The sequence below is a fragment of the Mesoplodon densirostris genome, chromosome 1, assembly GCF_025265405.1.
Source record: "Mesoplodon densirostris isolate mMesDen1 chromosome 1, mMesDen1 primary haplotype, whole genome shotgun sequence".
NCBI classification, from domain to species: Eukaryota; Metazoa; Chordata; class Mammalia; order Artiodactyla; family Ziphiidae; genus Mesoplodon; species Mesoplodon densirostris.
The window spans coordinates 115,807,902-115,833,258 of NC_082661.1; the positions used below are offsets into that span (position 1 = coordinate 115,807,902).

General features: G+C 36.9%; 1 protein-coding gene across 1 annotated transcript in view; it reads left to right on the top strand.

Annotated features, from left to right (window-relative positions):
• RYR2 (ryanodine receptor 2) overlaps nt 1-25,357 on the top strand; it is a 727,841-nt gene that overhangs the window by 609,309 nt on the left and 93,175 nt on the right. The window contains exons 72-80 of the mRNA XM_060096737.1: nt 4,727-4,897; nt 6,010-6,069; nt 9,139-9,273; nt 12,026-12,056; nt 12,414-12,418; nt 12,814-12,926; nt 16,055-16,151; nt 17,767-17,870; nt 19,404-19,455. Of these exons, the coding sequence (XP_059952720.1) occupies nt 4,727-4,897; nt 6,010-6,069; nt 9,139-9,273; nt 12,026-12,056; nt 12,414-12,418; nt 12,814-12,926; nt 16,055-16,151; nt 17,767-17,870; nt 19,404-19,455 (768 nt within the window). The remainder of the gene's footprint in view (nt 1-4,726; nt 4,898-6,009; nt 6,070-9,138; nt 9,274-12,025; nt 12,057-12,413; nt 12,419-12,813; nt 12,927-16,054; nt 16,152-17,766; nt 17,871-19,403; nt 19,456-25,357) is intronic.

Genomic DNA, 25,357 nt, shown 5'->3' on the forward strand with positions numbered 1-25,357 from the left:
TAAATGCCATGTATTTGATTCTATTACACATGAACTCAAAGCTAATGCTGGCTGAAGCTTTGCATGACTAGAACAATTGTCCGACTACTACAGGCTGTTACTCTGGGCACCTGTGCTCTTGAAACACTCATAAAAGATGATAAATTTTCTTTCCTCTGGGCAGACAGTAAGCCTAAAGAGTGAGGAACTGCTCCTTCAGAAGATGCTATACTAAGAGTATATATTTCACAGGGATGTTCTGAACTGAAAACTGTTAGTGAATTACCCTGCTTTGTCAGTATGTTGTCAGTGTAGGCCGGTGTTAACAAAGGCATAGAGAGGACATAAGAGGTCAGTGTTTTCTTTTGGAGGATGACAATGACTCAAGTGTATTATCAAACTCAAGATAAATTAAAGGTCTTCAGAGCAGAGGTCTGCATACCTCTATACAGACATCCTCTTCCCTCTTTTCCATCATTCTAGTCCAAGGATTCTCCAAGCATACACTCAAAGCATTGTACGTCCTGTAACCTAAACTGAGGCATCTACAACCATTGACATTTACTCCTATTTTCAGGAAAAAAATCAAAAGTAATGGATAGGAGCATCTCAAATTTAATGTCCCCCCCCCAAATTTTGTTAACCCTTTTAGTCTTTTTACCTATGGCTGCTAACACTCTGAGACGAGATAGATCGCAAATAACAGTAATATTGATGAAAAATTTAGAAATCAGCGACTATGCCTTGCTTCTTTGCTTTAAAAATTTTTTTTGCCTGCATGTGTGCTTGACATTTTATATTGTGGAAATACAATAAACTTTTTTCCTAGAAAAAATGTTTCCAGTTCAAACAATGGAGTCAAACATACTAACATGTTACCTATATTGTTTTACTAAAGTCATCATGATGTGCATGTGTCAACATTTGGACAGATTTGAGAGTCACTGGTTGGTCATAGCAGTATCATTGAGGTTCTCAGCTGACCACGGATGGCAAGAGGGATTCAGAAGTGGAAGGTAGTCAGGGGATGAGTAAGTTCTTTCCCCAAAAGCTGTGTCATTTGGGTCTGGTGTCAAGAATGGATACCAGTAGGGTGGCGAGAGGTCTTACATCTGAAACTGAAATGAACAGAGAGGTGTTCCCTCCTGAAATGCTGAGAGCAGAGAGATGCAGAAAGCTTCAGGGATTTCTGTGACAAGACCTTAAACCATCTGTCTAAGGCGTCACAGCAGTCGATAGAGCCACCCTCCCAGAGTCCTGCAGGAAAAACGAACTCCTTTTGGCCAGAGATTGAGACCAAATGCAAACACCAACCAAAGGACACATTGTCACACATCAGTCTTCAGCCAGTCGCTCAAGCAGAGATAATCACTATATGTATGGAGTGCCATTTCCCAAATTAGAAGAGTATATAAGTTGGCCAGCAGACCAATTTGGAATAGGAAATCTGGGATAGGGAAGCTCATTTTGGCTTAAAGCAAAATATATATAGCCCAGAGAGAGGCCAGTGCATGTATAATTGGCCATAATACTCTGGGAGTTCTATTTTTCTTATTTTTTGAGGAACCTCCATGCAGTTCCACAGTGGCTGAACCAGTTTGCATTCCTACCAGCAGTGCACAAGGGTTCCCCTTCCTCCACATTCTCACCAGAACTTGTAATCTCTTGTCTTTTTGATGAATAGGCTCACTTTTATCCTTCATATATCTAAATTTTCATAAATCATTTATGATTTTATGTCTATTTTGGGGGGGATTTGTAGGCCATTTTCTTGTAGGAATATTAGAAAATTCTTCCCTTTTTCTTGGTCCTCTATTAAATTTTAGGTTATTTTAGGTGAAATTGTTGGAGCTGTATTTGTGGTGCGTGCATGTGTCTGTGTGTAGGTGAGAGAGAGACAGACAGACACACACACACACACATACAGTTGATTTAAGAGAGAGGTCATTTATTCAACTCCTTAAATATGCTGTTGACAGAAATGATAAACAATCTGTAATAGGAATAGAAAAGAGTTTTATTTGAGCCAAACTGAGGACTATAACCCGGTAGACACAGATTCAAGAAGCAGTTGAATTATGTTCCGCCGTACTACAAAATGGGGGAGACTTACAAAGGCAAACACTGCAAAATTACATAAGTTATTTGTCAAAAATTATGACTGGACCTGGCAAGAAGTAAGTGTGCTTGTTAAGTAAGGATTGGTCTGGGTCCGAAATAGTTGCATAGTTACCAAGGAGATCTTGAGACTACAACGCTGCAGCTGGCAGGGGCTAGCAGATGTTTTGAGAATGGCTGGTGGTGTCCTTGAGACTGGTACAGTTCAGAAAATTCAAGTTCTCTGTGATTCAGGATCCTGTCTCAGACTACATTCACAGTGGCCACTGAGCTCCATGTTGGATGTCTGAGCCACAGTTACTCTATTTTAATTTTTTAAATGCATTTGTTTCTTCAGTGGTTAAAGCAGATGCACAATGCATGTTTGATGGGTCACAAAACAGGCTGTTCTAATTAGCGTAAAATTTAAGTTAAATCATGGAAGCCAGAATGACTTTCCCAGATCTCAATATGTGAAAATTTCTTCCATCAGTGCCTACATATTGACCCTGTTATTGTGTATTCATATCTGATTCAAATGTTAGGATTGAAAATGAACTATGCAAATTCAATAGTTTTAGCAGTTCTGTTCAAATTATCGAACAGCTCCTATGTGTAAGGCACAGTGCTTGGTTCTGCATATAGAAAAAGGAACAAAATAGGTTTGGCCGCCTCCCCAATGAAGCTCCATAGTCTGGGGAGGAAATCGGCACTGAACAAGGAAAAACCAGCCTTTATAGATGTACATGAGGATATTTGCTTGCTCGTATATTTAATTTCTTCATACCAACAGTGGACTGTGTCACCCATAAAAGTTCAAAGATTTATTGACTGCTCTTTTCAGTTTACAGATTTCCTATGGTATAGAAAGCAAAGATGATATTTTGAGCATAAGTAGGAATTAATTTATCTAGTACTTCTCAAAACTGAGCAGTGTAGAGTTGCCTTTAGTGTTGATTTAAATTATTTTTATTATAAGGTTGCTTAAATATTTATAAATATCAAGCCAGGTATAAGCTCCTTCTACTTTTACAACAGTAAAACCAAAAGACCTTTACAAGTTAAAATCAAAGAAAACTTCAGCACCAGTAAAATTTAGACTTTAATGTATTGAGTAATATTGTTTTGCAAAAACTAAATTACCAGTATTGGGTAGAAATATGTTTGCATAATTTATATCAATTTCCTTAATTTTTAGGATGGTGGTTCCTCATTTGGGTAATTATTTTTATCAGTGTGGTTAGGTTTCCTTTTAGCAAAGAGTTCATGTGAAACCACTGATTCATTATTTTTATGGGTTAATCAATTTAATAGTACAAATAATTATTCACTGTTCTTTTTCTACTAAACTTACTGAGAGTACTCTCTTACAAACTGGTACAGATAAAAGCGGGATCCACACAATAAGTACATCTCTTTGGAAAGTGAATATGATTCTTATTACTGTGGTTCAGATATTGTAGGTTTGATATAATATATCAATATATACTATATATGTAAAAATATAATACATTATATAATATATATTATATTATTAACATATCAGCTACCATTACCATATGATTTCAGATGTTTCAGTACTTTCACTTTGCAAAAAAACTTCTTTCATTATCATGTTGTGATATATTTTGCCTTCTTTTGGGGAAAGCAAATCATTTGTATATTAAATGATCTTCTGAATTTCTCATCCCAAAACTATTACAATATATCATAAAACTATCTTCAATGTTTGATTTATTATTACAAAGAAATTTAACATGCACAAAGAAGTGGATATGGGACAGCTATTTTCATTTTAACATTAGAACATGTCCTCTTAATAGAAAGAAGAATACTCACTACCCAGTGAAAATTAGACTCTGTCATTGGAGGTGACCCTGGCACAAGCACAGTTTTCAACAAAATCACTAGAGAACCCTGAAGTATCATGGCTGTTCTCAGTTGTAAACAGGTTATCCAGAGATAATCCTGAATATTTATGTAACACTGATTAGTATATTACGTCTAGATTAAGGTCCTGGGGAGACAAGTGTTCAGCCTGTATAAAAGGCAAATATATGAGAGTTTTATATATGCTGTGTGTGTGTGTGTTGCAAAGCAAGCATTTGTCAAAGCAAAACCCATTTATTCTTAATCTTTTTTTTCCTGTTAACCACCAAAAATCATAAAACATGCAGTATCTGAAATTACCATGGATTTTTCATGCATCCATATGACTCTCTAAAATTACAATGTGCATTTTCCTTCTAAAATTATATAGAGGGTATTCCCTGGCAGTCCAGTGGTTAGGACTCGGCGCTTCCACTGCTGGAGGCCTGGGTTCAAACCATGGTCAGGAAACATGATGTGGCCAGATAAACAACAACAACAAAAAAGAAACAAAAAAATAAACCTTTTTTCTTTAAAAAAAAAAAAGATTATCTAGAAATGCCTACCAGTAAATTCTAGTGATTTGGGAATCTGAGAGTAGGACTTAAAATCAGCAAGAAATGCTGAGAAGGAAAGAGAAAGGGTATCCTCAATAGGATTCCTAAACAATAGGGGCCAGCAGAAAACGAGGAAGATGGAACTACAGGCAAGTTAGAAAAGGCTCATAGTCCTATGAGACAAGAAGTCATTGCAGATTCCAACACTTACCTTTGTTCTGTAGGCAGCTGTTTCTGATCAGGAAAGGAAGAAAATGAAGCGCAAAGGAGACCGGTATTCCATGCAGACCTCTCTTATCGTGGCAGCTCTGAAGCGATTACTGCCCATTGGCTTGAACATCTGTGCCCCTGGGGACCAGGAGCTCATTGCTCTGGCCAAAAATCGATTTAGTCTGGTAAGGCTCCTGTTCCTACCAGTGGGAATGATCATTCAACCTCCAGATGCTCATGTGTTTGGATTCCTTCGTCTCACTGCTCTATGTCAATATTTCATTTGCATTCAATGCTTTATTAAACAATTTTTCTGCACAGGCCCTAGGACTCAGACACAAAGACTGCCTAATATTTTTTTTGGAGGCTGTTTTTATTTCTCAATTACATTAATCACCCCCAGGGCATATTCAGAAACCAAATAGAAAAGATGGCAACAAGTCACCGGTAGTGGAAAAAAATGGATTTCATATGAACTCCTATATCAAATTTGTGATGAGAGGTTTCTGCAGATTTCTGAAGAGTGATTTTGAATGTTAGATGCATAATGTGCTGATTGTCGTTAGATACGAATTTGACTTTTGAATCAGCAGCTTTTCTCCTTTGTGAGCATCAAGATTGAAGTTCTCAAGATTTCTTGATGGTCTCTGGTTTTCCTCTTCATGGTCACACAGAGAGGATGCAAGTTTTCAAAAATATACATTGGGTTTGCTGTCTTTTATTCATGTAAATTGGAGGACATGTTCTCTCTCCCATGTTCCCACACTGAAGCACCTCTCTGCATATCCAGAGTTTGAGACCCTACCATGAGCAAATTGAAGGGAGTTTGTAGGAAAGGGAGCTGCAGAGATTCAGGCCCATTGGCTTTTGTCTAATATTTGCTTCTCAGGATATGCTCCTCAGTATTACTGGATCCTTGGGGATGTTATTGGGTGCTAACATGACTTCATGGAGATTTCAGAGAATGCTGGAGACATACTTCTGTTTAAACCCAAGGGAACATGCTTCTGACCTACTTCTTGTGAACTGGAAATTCAGTTGTCTTGAGTCTAGGGCACTTTCACTGGAGTTAAATTAGGTGGTTGTCTTGTTTCAAGTCACAGCAATATCAAAAAAGTATCTGAGTGATAAGCCCCAGATATTAATTATCTGAGCGATGTAATACATTTGTTGCATGTATTAAATCCTATAAAGACATTTGTTCAAACATATACTATTTCAAGAAGTTTATTTCTAATGACTTGTGACAGTCGATGCATTATAAGACTTCATTTAGGTAACATTTATTTCTTGACAGAAAGACACTGAGGATGAAGTTCGAGATATAATCCGCAGTAATATTCACTTACAAGGCAAGGTAAGCCCAATATTATTAGAAAGCACACTTAGCACCTATAAACTAGTTAATCTCTCTTTAGTAGAGTACTACAAATAATGTTACTTTAACAAGTAAGGTAGTGGAAATATATCATCTTAATCAGTCATTATCCTGCTTTCAAATCCTTTTGTATTAATGACTCTCAAGATAACAAATGATGTATTTTTAAAGTAGATCATCGGAGATTGTCAAACTTTGAAAAAAGATGTTACCAGTTGAAATAAAGGTTGGGAATTTCCTTCATATAGCTGAGTTTGAGGACCTTTGGGACATGGAGACAGGTGTCTATGAAAATTTGATATTTTACACCTAGTGCTCAGAAATTAAATAAGTGTATTTGAGTCATTAGTACATATGAGATAGCAAGAATTAATGTAATAGCAAAGCCAGTGTACATTTAGAAGAGAAACATGAATGGAAACCAAGATAACACATACTTTCTAATGGTGGGTAAAAAATTTGCTCAAAGTAGTTTTTGTAGTCCAAGCATTTACCATTATTTGGAAATGCTTTCATAGTAGTGGATAAACTATTCATTTGTTTACAGGACGTGTTATGTAATATGAGAAGTCTAGCAATTTATTATTTTGACTCAACTCTTCTATTCAGATGTCCCTTCTGAGGATTTTTTTTTAATTGTGAAAATGTCCAAATGTCAAAAACTAGTGGCTATAGTATAATGTATCCCTTCCTGGGTATTAAAATGTTTCTTTCCAAAGATCCAAACCATATTCATTTTCTTTTAACACTTCGGAATATAATATAAAGGTGCGACATGCTTTTACAGTACTCACATTATTTAGAGCAAATTTCATGTGTACTTTGTTGTGTACTCAATTATCCATTTAATTTTAACTTTAGCAGAGTAGGAGATTAATTCCTATAAGAGCACGATCTCTTTGCAGATAGCAAAAAGGTTTTTAACATTATTCAAAATGTTCATAAAGCCTCCAGCTGAACCTCAATTTTATACTACATGCATGGGCACTTGAGGCAATCATGTGCCCCTGAAAAGATCTCGGGAGCCCCAGGGAATTCAAGACCACATTTTGAGAACCATGGTCCCACGTAGAGACAGAAAGTATTCACTACCTCTTAAGAAGGGGTTTATACCACTCTCAGGAAACAGTCAAATAAAAGTTATGTCTTGGGGCTTCCCTGGTGACGCAGTGGTTGAGTCCACCTGCCGATGCAGGGGACACGGGTTCGTGCCCCGGTCCGTGAGGATCCCACATGCCGCAGAGTGGCTGGACCCGTGAGCCATGGCCGCTGACCCTGCACGTCCGGAGCCTGTGCTCCGACATGGGAGAGGCCACATCAGTGAGAGGCCCGTGTACTGCAAAACAAAACAAAACAAAACAAAACAAAACAAAACAAAACAAAGCAAAACATAAAACAAAACAAAACAAAAAAGGGCTTCCCTGGTGGCGCAGTGGTTGAGAGTCCGCCTGCCGATTCAGGGGACACGGGTTCGTGCCCCAGTCCGGGAAGATCCCACATGCCGCGGAGCAGCTGGGCCCGTGAGCCATGGCCGCTGAGCCTGCGCGTCCCGAGCCTGTGTTCCGCAATGGGAGAGGCCGCAACGGTGAGAGGCCCGTGTATCGCAAAAAAAAAAAAAGTTATGTCTCGGATAAGCAGGAGGAAATTCTTCCATTATATTCTAGAGGTTACTTGTAGGGATACTTTGGACAATGTATGCTGTGTATTGAGGAGTCAGGAGGAACAAAAAAGCTGAAAAGGATGCATATGTATAACCAATATTTCACCTCCAAACGAATGAAACCTGAAAATAAAGACGTAATGAATACATATTCTTTGTGACAATTCATTCTATATTTTTTACGTAAAAATAGGCCCCAAGGCCCCCATGTATATAAAAATAGGCCCCAAGGCCCTCATGTATATAAAAATAGGCCCCAAGGCCCTCATGTATATTACAGACTTGCAAGCAATGAGTTCTTTTGTTCCCAGCTCTTTCTTGAATACATTGTCTTGAAATTGTAAGACTGGTAATCCTGAGGACAAGAGGGAGTGATTGTATATTAGAAAGAATAATATCTAGAGGTACCAGAGTCCTCAGATGAAAAAAGTATATGGAAGAAAACATCTTGTTTTATCAAAAGACAAATGGTGTTGACAAGTCGTTCAGTGCACAGAGCTCTATCTCTGTTTTCCTGCAAGATGAAAGTTATTTTTAACATTTCAAACTACACTTTCTCAGGCTAGGAGTTGTGAAGTTTTAGATGTTGTTTGTTTACTTCTGCTTCATTGCACTCCATCTCCCGTTTTTAAAGTATTTAATGGGAGGAGAAACATACGAGTATTGCTGTGCCCGTTTTTAATGACATAGTTAATCTAAATTATTACTTTGAAGTGCTGTATCCCTGGAAAGATGCTTGTATTGGTCAGTTTCTATGGTTTAAAATAATATTTCTTAAAAACATTCAGAATTCCGTTGTATCTTTCACTCGAAATTTGACAGTATTAAAAAGTAGAGTTTGTAGATTGGTTTATTGTAAGTGTGATTTTGTAGGCCTTCGTTGCTTTATATTAATTGATATCTTTGTTTCAGTGAGACTGAGCTCTGTTGTAGAATCCTTGTATTTATAGATAAATGTGATCCTATATCATTGCCTCTAAAGTAAATATGTGAGTCTCTCAGTGTTTGACTGTGAAAGGAAAAGAGAAAGATAAAAGATTGCTTTGCCTATTTCCTTTCCCTGACCATCTCCAGCTCATCCTTAAATCCTAGTTGAAACTTCACTTGTTTAGGGAAATCTTCCCAGCCACCAACAGATTAGGTTAAATCTCCAGGTACCTTATATTTCTTTCTAGTAGCCCTTGTCACAACTGTAAATGTTTGTTTGATGTCTGCCTTCCTCACCAGAGGATAAATTTCATGAGTACAAGGTACTTCTCTGTCTTGATCTCTGCGTCATGTTTTCATCCTGTGCTATGCTCAATAAATAGCTATAGATTGACTCTTCAGAAGTGTGTCTTCCCCTCTTTACACTGTATTTTTTTTAACATTTTTCTTTTTTTCTGCAGGTGGAGGATCCTGCTATTAGATGGCAGATGGCTCTTTACAAAGATTTACCCAACAGGACAGAAGACACTTCAGATCCTGAGAAGACAGTGGAAAGGGTCTTGGATATAGCAAATGTGCTTTTTCATCTTGAACAGGTTAGATTTTGTGTTGATTCAATCACATTTGCCTTAACCATAAAAAAATATTTTTTTAAAGGATGTGTGTTAACTTGTTAACCGTGGGCCAGAAAACATATATATCCAGCATGTTCATTACAAAGAATCTATGACTTGGGAGTCCTTAGTATCTAATCAGCAGCACTTCCAAGCTTGTAATTTTTGTAACCATCGATAAATAATGTATTTGGGGAGATCAAGGCCTCTGTTTTATAGTCTTTTTCAAAATATTTCTAAAATTAAACAGATAATTAAAATTATGTAATTAATTTTAAGCCATTTTAACAAAAATTTGAGGAGTTACACCTGATTTCAAATGTTTTATAACTGTATTTTTTTCTATTGTTCATCATAAAAACATGTTTGAGATGCTATCTTTCCCTGGTCTAATGTTTGAATTTTGAATTTAAGGTCACTTATTTAACCTTTCCTTTTAATATTTTTGGGCTAATTTTTCTCAAGTTCAGCAATATGTTACATTTAGAGAAGAGCAGTGCATTGGTATTAGAGCCATGTGAAAATAATGTTTTTTTTATCATTTTTCAGTTGTATTCTATTTTAAGCTACAAAGCTTACTGTGTATTTGATTTTCTTATTTATTACCTTTGCTCAAGAATTCCCAAACCAATAATATCTGAAACGTCATCAATCGGTGGATTATATTTTTGTATAAGGGATCTTCTGGCTTAGGTAAAATATCTGCAACACAGAGACAGTCTCTGTTTCTCACGAGGTCCATTCAGCAAAATAACACCAGACTGAGGGTGCTCAGTGTAAACCCAAGAGTGTGCTCTGTCACTGGGTCTCCATGACAATACCTACCTGACATGGAGGGGCGGTTATTTTACACTGAACATAAAATAATGAAATGCCCCATGTCACCTCAGGATATTGTCATCTGAATGTTTTGCAGAACTTACTAACATAGCAATAATAAATGTGTTTCTTTGCTTCCTATTTTATATTATCTGATGACCTCCTATCACTGCCCTGGCCAGTTAAATAACCGAAGGGTATATCTAATGTAGCATCCTCTTAATTTCCTCCTTGCTTACTCAGATGCCCCCCAAATGCTAATAACTTCTCCAGTGCCATGCAATTTATCACTGCACCTGATGAGATTAAGCTAGGATACTCTTATACCATATGGCTATCGATATGTGTTTACATAATGTAACACCATAATATTAATAATATAATATGATAATAAAATATTATTTAGGCAACTTAATGGTTCCCTAAATATTTTCAGGAAATATTAAATAAATATAAATGATCATCCATCAACAGATGACAAGATTTGAGGTAATGAAATGTTAAGTGATATATAAAGTCATAGAGTTGTGTTTCCAGAAGTATATACATATTTAGGAAGATTACTCAATGATAATTAAATGGCTCCTAGAGGACCATTTCTGACAGCATTACTCTACCATGAGTTTTTAATTCTTCCTGGTTTTCATGCACATATCTGGATTTGCTTGAATGACTTTTAGATACATTAAATGAAGTTTATTGAACCCTGTTTTATTATAGTCATATGTTATATAGTCATAAATACATGTGATCATAATGAATGATGTTATTTGTAAAGTGGTGAGATTCATTTTACTGAGCAGCTGTTTATCCTGTGAACATTTATTGCATGCACTACCATATGGCAGCATTGTACTCTGCTGGGGACTGAATTCTGTCCCTCTACTCAAGTGGCTTGTGCTCTAGTGGAGTATATGGCCACATAGATAAATATGTAGTGACTTATATGTGCCAGGATACAAAATGTACTGAAGAGAGAATAAGAGGGACCCAAACTTACTCTAGCCACGATGAGGGTGATCCCTGTGTAAACCTTAAAGAAGTAGGAATTATCTAGGAAAAGGTAAGAGGGTCAGATTTTCATGGCCAAGTATTCTTCAAACTGTTAAGAATATGAGTAAAAAGAACTCCTCAGTTATCAAAGAATAGAAAAGAGTGGAAGATATCTGTGTGCAGAAGTCATGCCTTTAATACCTCTATTCTAATGTTAATTTGTGAGTCATAGAATAGTTGGCAAAGAATATTTTCATTTGCCACACTCGGTGCAAAAACAGTGGGTGCAGAGGAAAGACTTCATTTGGCTCAAGGGTCAGCAACCTTTGCAATTGAACATTTTGTACTGTACATCTGGTCATTTTTCTTAGGACAGTAAGCTGTCTCCTTGGAATTGTCTAATACTCAAACTCCAGACAGGCTAACACAGCAGCAAACCCAGGTGTTCAAGCGATTACAAGACACATCTTGATGTTCACCTTTGGATCACAGATCTTAACAACATCTGTTTACTTGATTTATAGGAAAATTCACTATTTAAGGTCTTTCCTTATTAATTATGTTTGTTGACTATCACCCGTGTTGATCAGAATGCCGTATTCTAGGTGAATAATACTACCCTTGATTGTTTTCACCTGCAGTGTCTCAACAATGTTTTGTTTTGCTTAATATAACCAAGAAGAAAATTGAACTGGATAATTATCAGAAAGTGTTTATTGATCCTATAGAAGGAAGAAGATCACAGAAATAAGTGCTTTCAAATTATACAAATTGCTTTGTTAAAATTTCCAAATCACTGTAATCCAAACATTCTTAATGTTTTCTTCAGGCATTATTACATTCATATGTTGACCCTTTACTGCAAAGGATAATAAATTTAGTTTTACTTTTTTAGCTAATGTAACGTTTTTATTTCTTCCAGAAATCTACATGTTTGCGCCGGAGATATTACAGTCCGGGAAGTACAGTGTTCAATTGCCTAGAAATTACTAATTAATGTAGAATTCTATGCTGGGATTTTTTTCTCTCTAATACTTACAATTAATCTCTTTTTCTTCTTGAAATTCCAAACACCATTAGCTAAACACATAGCTTGCTTGCATCATTTACTGCAACTTTTGAATTCTCATTTGTCCCTATCTAACAAAGTAATTATATATTTTAACATTTTTGCAAAATTAAATTCTTTTACTCACTCCTACTAATGTGTTCACAAAGACTTGTCATCTCTCCATCCTGTTATATTAAGGAACAGCGGACTTTTCATTAGAATTTTCTTTAACTGCATCTATTTATGTTTACTGTTGTAGCTCTTGTGATAAAATTAGTGGAAATGGATAAATAAATAAGAATAGGTTAATTGTTTTGCATAGGCAAAAACTATGTTTTGGCACCATAACCGAATTCTGAAAAGGATACAAAATTGTTTTATATAGAATAGTTTTATATTTCTTTGATTTTTAAAGATCACATAGCTTCTAAAGCACACAGTGTTGGGAAAGTATTATAGTTTTACTAAGGAAAATATGTAACATTTGAAACTATTTCAAATTTAGCATTGGGTAACTTTGAGGACATGGGTTTTCCCATAATAATTGTGAGGTAATTTTGGGATTGAAATTCTAAAAGTTTTTAGCTAAAAGATGCAGCTGTATTTTTGAGGGCCTTTGGGGGGTTAAATACATATGTCTTTGTGTCATTCTATCTCAGGTCGAGCATCCTCAGAGATCGAAAAAGGCCGTGTGGCACAAGCTGCTCTCTAAGCAGAGAAAACGGGCAGTGGTTGCCTGCTTTCGGATGGCTCCTTTGTATAACCTGCCAAGGTCAGAATTTCTTTGATGTTTATAATGGATTAAAGTTATTCTTCCCCTAACAAGTGATAGGTGGCATCTACCTTAACACGAGTACAATAGTCCAAAGAGAAGGATGGACAAGATTTATTGGCTCTTCTGTGTAATACTTGACTTTGTCTTCCTTTGTTGGGTATTCTCATTGGTCTGTAATGTCATTATGAAATGACTTTTATTTTTTATTGAAGTATCATTGTGTTAGTTTCAGGTATTTCAAGTGATTCAGTTATACATATATAAAAATCTATTCTTTTTCAGATTCTTTTATAGGTTATTACAAAATATTGAATATAGTTAGTTCCCTGTGCTATACAGTAAGTCTTTGTTGTTTATTTTATATATAGTAGTGTGTGTATGTTAATCCCACACTCCTAATTTATCCCTCCTCACTGTTTACCCTTTGGTAACCATAAGTTTGTTTTCTATTACTTTTAAATACTCAGGAGGATCTGCTCACATATGTGAGGCAGGATAGAGTAATTAGGAACTCAGTCTTGGGGGTCAGACTGCCTTGATTTGAATCCTGACCTCGCAGCTTATGGATGCACGACCTTGGTCAAGGTTCTTCCCTGACTTTGTTATAGTTTTCTCAGCTGTACTGTAAAATTTGCCTCATAGAGTTGTTCAGGTTATTTAATGGGTCGAAGTATACACAGTGCTTAGAACTGGACATAACACAAACATTGTTAATTGTTGTTTATTGTTTTGTGATTATTTAGCCTTTGGGGAAAAGAACTGATATGGAACTAACTTATGGGAATAACGTAAACACGTTTGACAGACCCATCAACCTTCTCCTAGAGATACAGGAGATATACTTGTTAAAAGAAAAGTAACCCGTGGCATTGAAGTCTAGCCCAGGGTACCATTTCAGCCTTCTTGTGATTCTCCTAAGAAACTGTGCTGTTTCCCAATCTGAGCTTTATACAAGTGGCATCATCCCCATGTCTGTTAAACAAGGCTCAGCTCAGCTGCATCTCTTTGTTGGACCATCTCTGACCAAGCCATGCCCTTCTACTTCTTCCAAGTTGAAAATGCTTCCTCCTATTTGTTTCTAGGACACTTTTAAATACCTCTGGTTGTGGGCACTTTCCTATAGTATTGGGGCTGTTTGTCTCTCTGATTCAGACTTCGAGATCCTTCAGAGCTATGTTCAATTTCATATCTTCAGCACCTAGAGCACTGACTTTCAGTAAGTGTTTGAATGAATGAATAACGTAAGTTGGGTAGTAAAATAAAGAAAAAAACAAGACAAAAACATAACTCCTCCCTGCCCCCCGCCACTAACAAAGCAAAACAAACAAAACTTTTCCATTTCACTAAGGCCACTAAATTCCTTGCCATCTCGTCACTCACCAAGTATAAAATAAATTTCAGTTCCTTCTCAAACCACGTGCTGCTTCTAAATTCTCTGACTCAATTATGGTGTCACAGATTAGTCAAATAGAACACTGACCTTGAATTCATATTCTTATTTCTTTTCTGGTTGCTCCTATATAGACATTGTCCAAGTTTCATCAAGTTTTTCTTTTCTTTTCTTTTTACAACTCTATTGGATTATAATTGCTTTTCGATGTTGTATTAGTTTCTGCTGTGCAACAAAGTGAATCAGCTATACATATACATATATCCCCATATCTCCTCCCTCTTGCATCTCCCTCCCACCCTCCCTACCCCACCCCTCTAGGTGGTCACAAAGCACAGAGCTGATCTCCCTGTGCTATGTGCCTGCTTCCCACTAGCTATCTATTTTAGGTTTGGTAGTGTATATAGGTCAGTGCTACTCTCTCACTTCTTCCCAGTTTACCCTTCCCCCTCCCCATGTCCTCAGGTCCATTCTCTACGTCTGCATCTTTATTCCTGCCCTGACACTAGGTTCATCAGTACTGTTTTTTTAGATTCTATGTATATGTGTTAGCATACGGTATTCAACTTTTCCTTTGAACCGTTTCGCATCACCATCCTTCCCTTCAAGGCCACCTCTTCAACTCCCTTCATTGACTCACATCATGTTGATGACAGCAGAGTCCAAGCTAGTTTCTACAATGTCACGGAGTCTGCCGTTCCACTCTCTGGGATATAACATATTCAGAATTGTATCCCTTATTCCAGTGGTTCTCAGACCTGGTGCTTTTAGGAAATACACTCAAATTCGCTTGAGAAATATCCAAACCTCAACCTGTTGAATCAGAATATCTGAGGGCTTAGCATGTGTACTGTTTGAAAGCTCCACAGGGGATTCTGATGTACCAGTAAGACTGAGCCGCTCTCGTACAAGAATTTATGGTGAGTTCTGGCCGTTCCATCTGTGTTGACAGTTCTTCTCCCTGGATTTCAAAGCCCTTCATAAACCTGTCTACCTTTATGTCTCGTGATTCCTTAGCCCGCCTTTGATACTGTTAAGCTCAGCATTCCATCCTACAATGGCACCAGCTCATTTTAACACGTCTGGTATTCTCTTCTGATGTTCCCTTATTGACATGATTTTCTTAGAGTGGAACCTTAGCCATAAATCTCATCAATTTCATGATGAGTTTACTTATGGTTTTAGTGTTCACTGGTCTTCTTTAATTCATAGACAGCCACTTGTCATCAGTATTCTAGGATTTAATCTTTGGATATATACTCCCATAAAGTTCCCTTCATACATTTAGTTTTGTAATCCTCAGGGTCTGTATCTAATGTTAACAGGAGCACTGGATAATTCCATAACATCGTTTAAGCAGAGCCACTTTATGTCATAAGAGCTACCATGTAATGAGCATCCATCCAATGTGCTTTATATTCTTTATCTCAGTTTGAGTCTCACAAAACTGACACATAGATAGGGTTATCCTCGTTTTATAAATGAGAGAAGTGAAAGTTGACAAAGTTGGATAACTTGACCAATGTTACAAAACTTAGAAATAACTAAATCCATGTCAGTGTGTGATCTGAGAAACCTTTCTCTGTCCTCTGAGATGCCTTGTTCTCCAGTTGAGAGTGGGAAGTTTATTTTTATTTTATTCTTTTAGTGCACAGATAATCCAGTGATAAAGTGCTATTGAATACCTTTTCACTTTAATTAAAAATAACTGTTTGAAATTGTGCTTACCTTTTAGGCATCGGGCTGTCAATCTCTTTCTTCAGGGATATGAAAAATCTTGGATTGAGACAGAAGAACATTACTTTGAAGATAAACTGATAGAAGATTTAGCGGTACATTTTTAATGGGGTTAGAAGATGAAAGGAAGTCTGGGCTTGGTGGAATAACATTGGTGTGAGCCATTTATCTTATAACATTGAAGAGAAAACATCATTGCAGTGTATGGGCCTTAGGAAACTTTATTCTCGATTGTTATTGCATGCAGTGTTTAGGGAAAAAGTCACTCTTCTTCTTTCAAAGAGATCTCATCAGCACCCAGCAATTCAGAATTTAACTAAACTTTGACTCTATTATTCTTTTAAATTCTTCCTCAAAGCAACTTCAGACACCTCAGAACCAGGATATTACTATAAAAGCTGAACCATAAAGAATTATTCACCAAAACTAGGTTAAAGGTTGACAAAAGCCAATGAAAAGTAGCTGGTTGTTAAACATATACAGGGCAGAGAATGATAGATTAGGTATAGGAAGAGCAGGAAGTCATGGTAAATATAGTATAAATGGCAAGTAGAATTTTGCAGTCCGACCATGCTGATAAGGAGGCTTGTGTTACTGAGAGTGCTTCACTCAGGGGAGCCACTGTCTTAATTTTTTATGAGCTGTGGACCTATTTAAAAATCTGACCAAGAACCATCTTAGGAAAGTTTGTAAGCATATAGTCCTGCAGAATTTTGCAGACTAGTTAGAGGCTTTGTGATTCCCAAGTTAAAGACCTCTTGTCTAAAAGTTTTGTTTTGTTTTGTTTAACTCACAAATTATCAGGGAACATAAAGGATAAACTAATCCAGTTCATAAAACCTTACCCCTGATTACCCCCTTATATTTTAAATGAATTTCATTTCTCTTTAAAATCAAAACCTGTAGAATATTAGAATATTCAACCTTATAGAAATTTACACAGTACCTGCAACATTAAGCCTTAAATCCAAGAAAGAACATCATTTATGTAGAGAGAATATCAGTCTGAATGGGTAATTCTTATAGAGATATAAAATTCATTAAATCATTCAACAAATGGGATTAATTAATTCTACAGTCAGTAAAAATGCTTCATAATTTTCCTCATGGTACATGTTCTATCCAATAGAATGAAATTACTTTTTTAAGTTTTAAAAGTAACTGAAAATGAGAAAAAATAATGTGTAAGTGGTTCAGACATTAACTCATTCAGCATTCTTTGCCTTTCTCTGTCTCTGTAGGCAACAAAAATGTTTCATTTGATAATCAGTTTGCTTTGCTACATGAACTACATTTTTATACTTGGAGTGATGTAGCATTTTATTGCAATTCTTTGTAAATTGAGCCCTCCCTAAAGCTGAAATCCATGTAGCAGATACACTTTTCAGTTAGTTATGAATCTGCTTATAAGAATAGCATTCAGAATTTTTAAATGAGGTAAGTCATCCTTGCCCATAGTGTTTTTTGGTCCCATTATTAAATAGCTTCTTTTTTTTTTAAAGCTGCATACCTTTGTGTCGCTAATATAACACACACACACACATGCATACATGTGCAGGTACAATACATATGACACAGACACACTCGCGCACCACAATAGGAAGAGAAAGACTTTCTTTTTATTTGTTGTTCCGAACCTTCATAGTGCTCCTGGGTCTGGGTGAACATTTCACCTAAATGTGAAATTTTATAAATTTGACTTTTGTATAGAAACCTGGAGCAGAACCTCCGGAGGAAGATGAAGGCACTAAGCGGGTTGATCCTCTCCATCAGCTGATCCTTCTGTTCAGTCGAACGGCTTTAACGGAGAAATGGTATGGTTGGGAGGATTCACACGAGACGTAGGAAGAACAGATAGAAACCCGTGTCTGAGTGTTCTGTCCGTCACATGTTCCTGTTTCAGTTTCATCTTGTTCTTGGGAGGAGAGAGAAGTGTTCAAAGATAGGACCAGTCTGGCATACACTACGAATCAACGCTCACACAACTTCAGGCTTGAATAGTTACCTATCAGATACTTACCTAGCTCTCATTTTTCTTAACAACATTGTAATTAGCTGGTTGACTTGATTCTGAATCTTCCTGTTGATCACAAACAGGCTTTAGAAAATAAAAGAGCCCAAAGCAAATTTCAGTACCAAAAATGTTTGGAGACCACTGGTGACCCCAAATTTCCTGGATAGATTCTGTCTCCATTCAGCAGTAAGTCTTAGGAAACTTGAGGAGGTGGGTGCGCCATCCTCTCAGTGGAAGGTTTCTTGGAGATCTATTTTATGGGCATTCTCCATTTTTCTTGGTTCCTACAGTCTTGGTCATATGAATTCACTGAAACCACAAAGGGCAAACCTCTATGGAGTTAAATAAGAAATGCACTCAGAAGCCCAGTAATCAAAATATGCTCAGTATCTGCTCATTACAGGGGCACCGCACAGGCTGATTCTGTAGATGAGCCATGGCGGAGGTTCTAAAACCTTTACCTGCTTCCCTGCCATGGGAGAGGAAGCCTACTTTGCACCAGGCCTCCCTCATCCTCTGCAGAGAATTTAATTATCAACCCATAGCCACATGAGTCTTAAAGAGTTCATCTGACCTCTATGCATGTCGTAATAATGTACATTTCTCCCTCTTAGCTAATGTGATCCATCCTTCTCTCACGATTTCTCTCTCTTTCTCTTATTATTTCCTAACTAACAAAATCATCTCATCCCTAAGCATAGAGCAGCTCCCTGTGTGGCATTGTCAGGTAATGAGGTATTTCTCATAAGTGGATTTTTCTGATGGCTATAAGTTTAAAACTGCTAAAAAACTTTGCAAAACGTCGGGTATTTTTTGATGGAAGCCTTTCTTCAATGAATTAGTGGTTTCCATAATTTTTCAAAGGAGGATAGTAAACAGATTTTAACCTATCTTAGTTTTTAAGAATCATGATGACCATCATACTTTTAAACTACGTAGTAGCATAATAATTGGGGGAGTCTTTCCAACAAATGTCAGATATCACTTCTGCTGTCAAAAGCCCTGACATCATGTAAATTTGCTTGGTTCAACTTTTGTAGTTTTAAGGGAATATTAATGTTATTACATTTGTGTGTAAGTCAATAGATCATTTATTTTGTGAGACTTGAAGGTCTCTTCTGTAAGGTAAGATGGGGCCACTGTTTAGGAAGTCTAAGATCTTTGCTCTCTGATTCTACAATATTTCTGAATAATGCTTTGCCTGAGTTTTGTGTTTATTTCTTTTTAAAAAGACATACTTTTTGAAGGATAAAAGTTATTTTATACAGTGATGGTGATTTTGCATGTAACTAACCTTCTACCTAAAAACTGATTTTCTTCTTGTTTTTCATAGCAAACTGGAGGAAGATTTTTTATATATGGCTTATGCAGATATTATGGCAAAGGTAAATAAATGTCTGATTTTAATGGCAAAATATAAGAATCTGTGTGTTTCTAGATTAAAATAAAATATCGTTAAATTTTAGAAACCTACAGGGCATTAATCTCAACTTTCCACTTGTTGCCTGAATATCTCTTCTAACGTTTTTGACAGGTGATCATTGTTTCTTCCTTTAATACTTTATTTATGGAGAGCTCACGAATTTTCCAAACATTCATTCATTCAACAAATATTCACTCGACATCAAGGTATTGGAGATAATGTGGTGAACCAGAAAGTAACACACACACCCTGCCTTCTTGGAGTTTATCATCTGATTGAGGAGACAAAATTTGAGTAAATGATTACAAAAAAACTCTGACAAGTTTAATGGTAGAGAAACAATTAAGAGTAGTGGGAGTAGTTTATATAGCATTAGTCTGAGTTTCAAGGAAGTCCTTAACTGTTGAATGATGAATTGACCATGAAAAAAATAGTAATAGCTAGTATTTTCTGGGTGCTTATTTCGTTTAATCTCATAACCTGAGAATGAATGAGGGGAAGAGGAGTCACGTTTCTCTGAGGCTTCTGACTTGGGCAGCTGAGTAGATGGCAGAACCATATTCTAAAGTGGGGAGCACCAGAATGATTGCAGGCCTAGAGTGAAGAGGAAAGATGGCAAATTAAATTTTGGACATGTTAGTCAAAAATACCTGTGAGACAGCTAAGTGGAGATGTCTAACATGCAATAAGATAGTCATGTCTGATATTCCATATCTCACAGAAGGCTTAAATTTACAGTTTTGGGGGGATTTCCCTGGTGGCACAGTGGCTAAGAATCCACCTGCCAGTGCAGGGGACATGGGTTTGATCCCTGGTCCAGGAAGATCCCACATGCCATGGAGTAACTACCCCACGCACCACAACTACTGAGCCTGCGCTCTAGCCCTGCGAGCCACAACTACTGAGCCCGCGTGCTGCAACTACTGAAGCCTGCCTGCCTAGAGCCCGAGCTCCACAGAAAGAGAAGCCACCACAATGAGAAGCCCACACACCGCAATGAAGAGTAGCCCCCGCTCGCTGCAACTAGAGAATGCCTGGGCGCAGCAACAAAGACCCAACGCGGCCAAAAATAAAATAAATAAATTCATTTAAAAAATTTTAAAAATAAAATAAAATTACAGTTTTGGGAATTGTCAGCATTAGAAGGTAATTGAAGCCATAGTAGTAGATGATCTTGCGCAGGCAGAAAAGGAAGCATGAGAAGAACAGGTGGCTAGGACCAAGCCTCTAAAGACATAGATGCTTAAGAGGTGGTTAGAAAAAAAGGAGCTCCCCTGCCCCAAAAAAAAGGAGAGAATCTTAAGTGTGAGCATATATAGTAACTGTTGGAGTGTGTGGTCAACAAAATCTTATTCTGCTGAGGGATTGAACAAGGTAAGGATTGAAAATTCTCCAGGATTCATTACATGGACATCATAGGACCATGGTGAGAACAGTTGCAGAGGATTGTGAGATGGAGCACTGGTGGTCCAAGTGTGTATTGTGGGGAAGTACGTAGAGTTTCATGTGTGAGTAGATGTGGCATAGACATCTCTTTACTGAGAAGGCTGAGAAGGAGAAGAAAGGTAGAGGGTGATAAATATCTATATAGAATTGTGAGGTTGAATGGGGATTATTTTTGCCTGTTTGCCTTTTTTTTTTTTTTACTTTTTTAAAATAGATTTGAACATGCTTCTGTTCTGGTGGGAAGGACACAAAAGAGTAGATAAGGGAATAATTTGTGGAGTGAAGCTTTGAGTAGGTGGGAGCAGGGCAGCAGGACAGCTTACAGAGAATAAGAGAAAAGTCGTGGCTTTCCAGCTTTCTTTTAAACCGTAACCCACGGTCAGAAATACATTTACCAAGTATATTTATAGAAACATAAAAACAGATACCTTGAAAGAAAATCATCATGAAATTATACTTGTACTATGAGCAGTGCAGACTGATATTTTCTATTCTATTTAAATAAAAAAGTTGTTTTAGATCATGATTTACTAAACAGATTTCACATCCAGTTAATGGGTTGAAATCCACAGTTTAAAAAACATGAAAACAACCTAAATATCTATCGACAGATAAATGGTTAAAGAATATGAATTCTATATATATATGCAATGGAAAACTACTCGGCCATAAAAAAAGAATGAAACAAGGCCATTTGTAGCAACATGGATGGACCTAGAAATTATCGTACTAAGTGAAGTAAGTCAGAAAGAGAGAAATACCATATGGTATTGCTTATATGTGAAATCTAAAATATGACACAAAGAACTTATCTACAAAACAAACATAGACAACAGACTTGTGGTTGCCAAGGCGGTGGGAGGGGATGGATTTGGAGGTTGGGATTAGAAGATGCAAACTATTGTATGTATGTATACCTGAATCACTTTGCTGTACACCAGAAACTAACACAACATTGTAAATCAACTATACTTCAATAAAATAAAATAAATATTTAAAAAACACTAGGTTAAAAGATTAAAGAGGAAGGATATTTCCTTCTGTGAAAATTGGGAATGAGTATTGACTGGAAACTAAAATAGAATTCCCAGGCAGTGTGGAAAGCCTGACTGATGTCGTTTTTTATGAATTTGGACAGTACCAGTCTTCTGGTTGTGTGGCTTTTCTCTAGCAGTTCCCAGAACCAAATGCAGATTGAGAGAAGGCAGGAAGTTAGGTTTGTCAAGGATAAGGATTTTTGCCAAGCTGTTGTTGAAGGACAGGGGATCACAGGGGGGTTGTCTATCATTATGAGAGTGGCTGAGGCATTGGATCTTGGATTCTAACTAGGATAAATAAGGAAATGAGGAAAGAAGGAGCTGATAAGTAAGGAGATTGTAAAGGAGTCCATGGACTATTGTCCTCGCAGTTGAAGAAGCAGTGAGCAAGTGGGCTAAAAGGGGAGAAGCTCCTGTTTTGAGAGTAGGAGATTCCTGATGGTTCAAGTTCTTCCTTGTGACTGGAGCAGAATCAGCCTCTGCATTTGTCCTGGTTATATCCTGAAGTTTAATCTCTTTTGATAAGTGATCAAATATTTGATGATGCTTTTTCTCAAGATTTTCCCTTCATAATTAAATAATCTTGTTCCTTTTATTGTTTAATGTATCCCAGGAATGCTCAGCTTTCATTACTCAGTTCATTCTTCTCTCAATCATCTATCAATATGTGCCCCCCAGAAATTACTTGAACACAGTGTGCTGGCTGTGAGTTCACCTCTGTAGTGCACGTTGGGACTGATCCTTGCTTATTCTGCCTTGGAATTCTATATATTTACAATAAATTGTAAGAATTCACTGGTGTTTCGGCAGCCAGATTACATTTTTGTCACATTTAGAGCTTGCATATTCACCTAAATTCCATGTCATTTATGGATTTCTTCTGAGGTTTACCTCACATACCTGTATTTTGGCAGTTGAATACTCTTTAAGTATAAGTCGTCATTTCTCTAATTAGAGTTATACCATTATCCAAGGCCAAAAATATTTTTTTAAATAAATAAATTTATTTATTTATTTTTGGCTTTGTTGGGTCTTCGTTGCCGTGCACAGGCTTCCTCTCTAGTTGTGGTGAGTGGGGGCTACTCTTTGTTGCGGTGCATGGGCTTCTCATTGTGGTGGCTTCTCTTGTGGAGCTCGGGCTCTAGGCGTGTGGGCTTCGGTAGTTGTGGCACGCGGGCTCGGTTGTTGTGGCTCACGGGCTCTAGAGCACAGGCTCAGCAGTTGTGGCGCACGGGCTTAGTTGCTCCATGGAATGTGGGATCTTCCCGGACCAGGGATCAAACCCATGTCCCCTGAACTAGCAGGCAGATTCTTAACCACTGCGCCACCAGGGAAGTCCCAAGGCCAAAATACTTTTAAAGTTCATTTCTCTCATCCATTGTTAAATATTTCTTTCCATTTATGTTAACCACAAACCCGTAAGTGTGCTTTCCCTGTGTTTATCTAAGTTGCTAGTTTTGATGATTGATACCAAACTTTTTAGTAAGTAGTTTTTGGAGGCTGCCTTTCTTCACTTTGACAATCAGCATCCCAGGAGTCTGAAACTTTCTCTTGGCCTTCATGGTTTCTCAGAGTTTACCAGTGGTCATTTTACATTCACATATGATTATTTTTGCCTTGAATCTTGACACTTGAACTCTGTTCAAGAGACTTATGTCTTCCTTCTCCATTTGCAGGACTTTATGAAGGCAATGTTTACATATTAGTTGGTTTTTGTTTTCAGTTTTCAGTTTTTTTTAACCATAGGAGCCCAGCATTGGGTTAATCAGAGCTCTGGATTCATGATACACTCTCATCATTGGTCCATTACATTATTGGCTACTTTTATTCAAAGTAGTTACTTAGTAGTTTCTAATAATATAGTAACTGCTCATAAACTCACCACTCACAAGAAAAGCTAAGACCTTGATAATAACCCTACCTGGAATCATACGGTCCTCTCCATTAACCCATACCCTGCATCCCCACACAAGGAAATCATCCTCCTGTAGCCCATGTTCAGGATAACCTTGCTTTCCTTTTATATAGTATACATTAGTTATATGAATTTATTAATACATATATTACATATATACATGTGTGTTACATACATAATTACATATTTTTGAGATTTTAGTAGTTCTGACTTTTAAAAGGGCAGTATGCTATGTAATCTTTTGGTACTTACTTGTTTTACTTACTGTTGTTTTCTAAGATTCATCTCTACTTTTGTGTGTGCTGGAGATCATTTGATTTGACTATTATATTCCATTGTGCAACTACACCATAGCTTATCCATTTACTTTTTTGTTGGTAGCCTTTTGTGTTGAATCTATGTTTTTGCTGACATGAAACAAGGGCTTGAAATGCCTGTTCTTATTCATGTCCAAAAGCCAAGGGTCATAGGATATATGAATATTCAACTTAAGGAGAAGATGCCAAACTGTTTTCCAAAGTCATTGCATTAAATTACATTCCTCCCTGCAATGTTTAAGAGAGATTCTGATGATCCACATCTTCTCCAATATTTTATATTTTATGTTTTATTAATTTTTGTCAACCAGGTGGGTGTAATATAGCATTTCATTGAGGTCTTAATGTTCATTTCTCTTGGCTAGGTAACTTTCATATTTAAAAATCACTTCTCTTTGGTGGTTAAGTCTGAAGCAAACAGCTGATGAGTAGTTCTGCTTTTTCTCTCTATTATTATTATTACAGTTTCTGCTGTAAATCATGTACTTTCTGTTCCTTGTTCTCCTTGCTTTGTGTTTGGCTGTATGTTAAAAATCATTTTACATCTTTGTATTTTTTGAGCCACACTTTATTTTAAACCTTAGGTTAATTGTTTCCAACCCCTTCCTTACATCATATATATCTCCTCTTTTGAACATCTTAGAGAATTTGCAGTGCATCCACATTGGTTTGCTGTTACCCCTTCCTTTTGTCCTCATCGTGGTCACTCATGCTTGATTCTCAGAATATCTCTGTACTCATCATCCCTTCTGGACTGTCTGAAGCTGTTCTGTTCTAAGGGAATGGTTTTACCAATTTAAATAAGATAACCATGTGGAAGTATCTAGAATGATACTGTCATAAATTAAACGCTCAATAATGTTTTCACTTTTTTGAGTTTCTGGCTAAGGAAAATGTTTCCTCTTCTTTCTCTTATAGCTTATTGAAAGGTACACATTAAGTTAGTGTTTCGTTCTTTGCTGGTTAAAATTATAAAATGCCAGGATCACTTTCTTATGAGATTTCTGTTTTCTGTCTCACGCAAAACTTAGTTTTAAATCCATCCTGAAGGTTTCTTTTTGCTTCCTCTGTCTTCTGAGGAGTGACGCACTCAGAAAGGCAACTGAAGGATGTATGACATACACTTGTTTTGCAGAATGAAATTTCCAG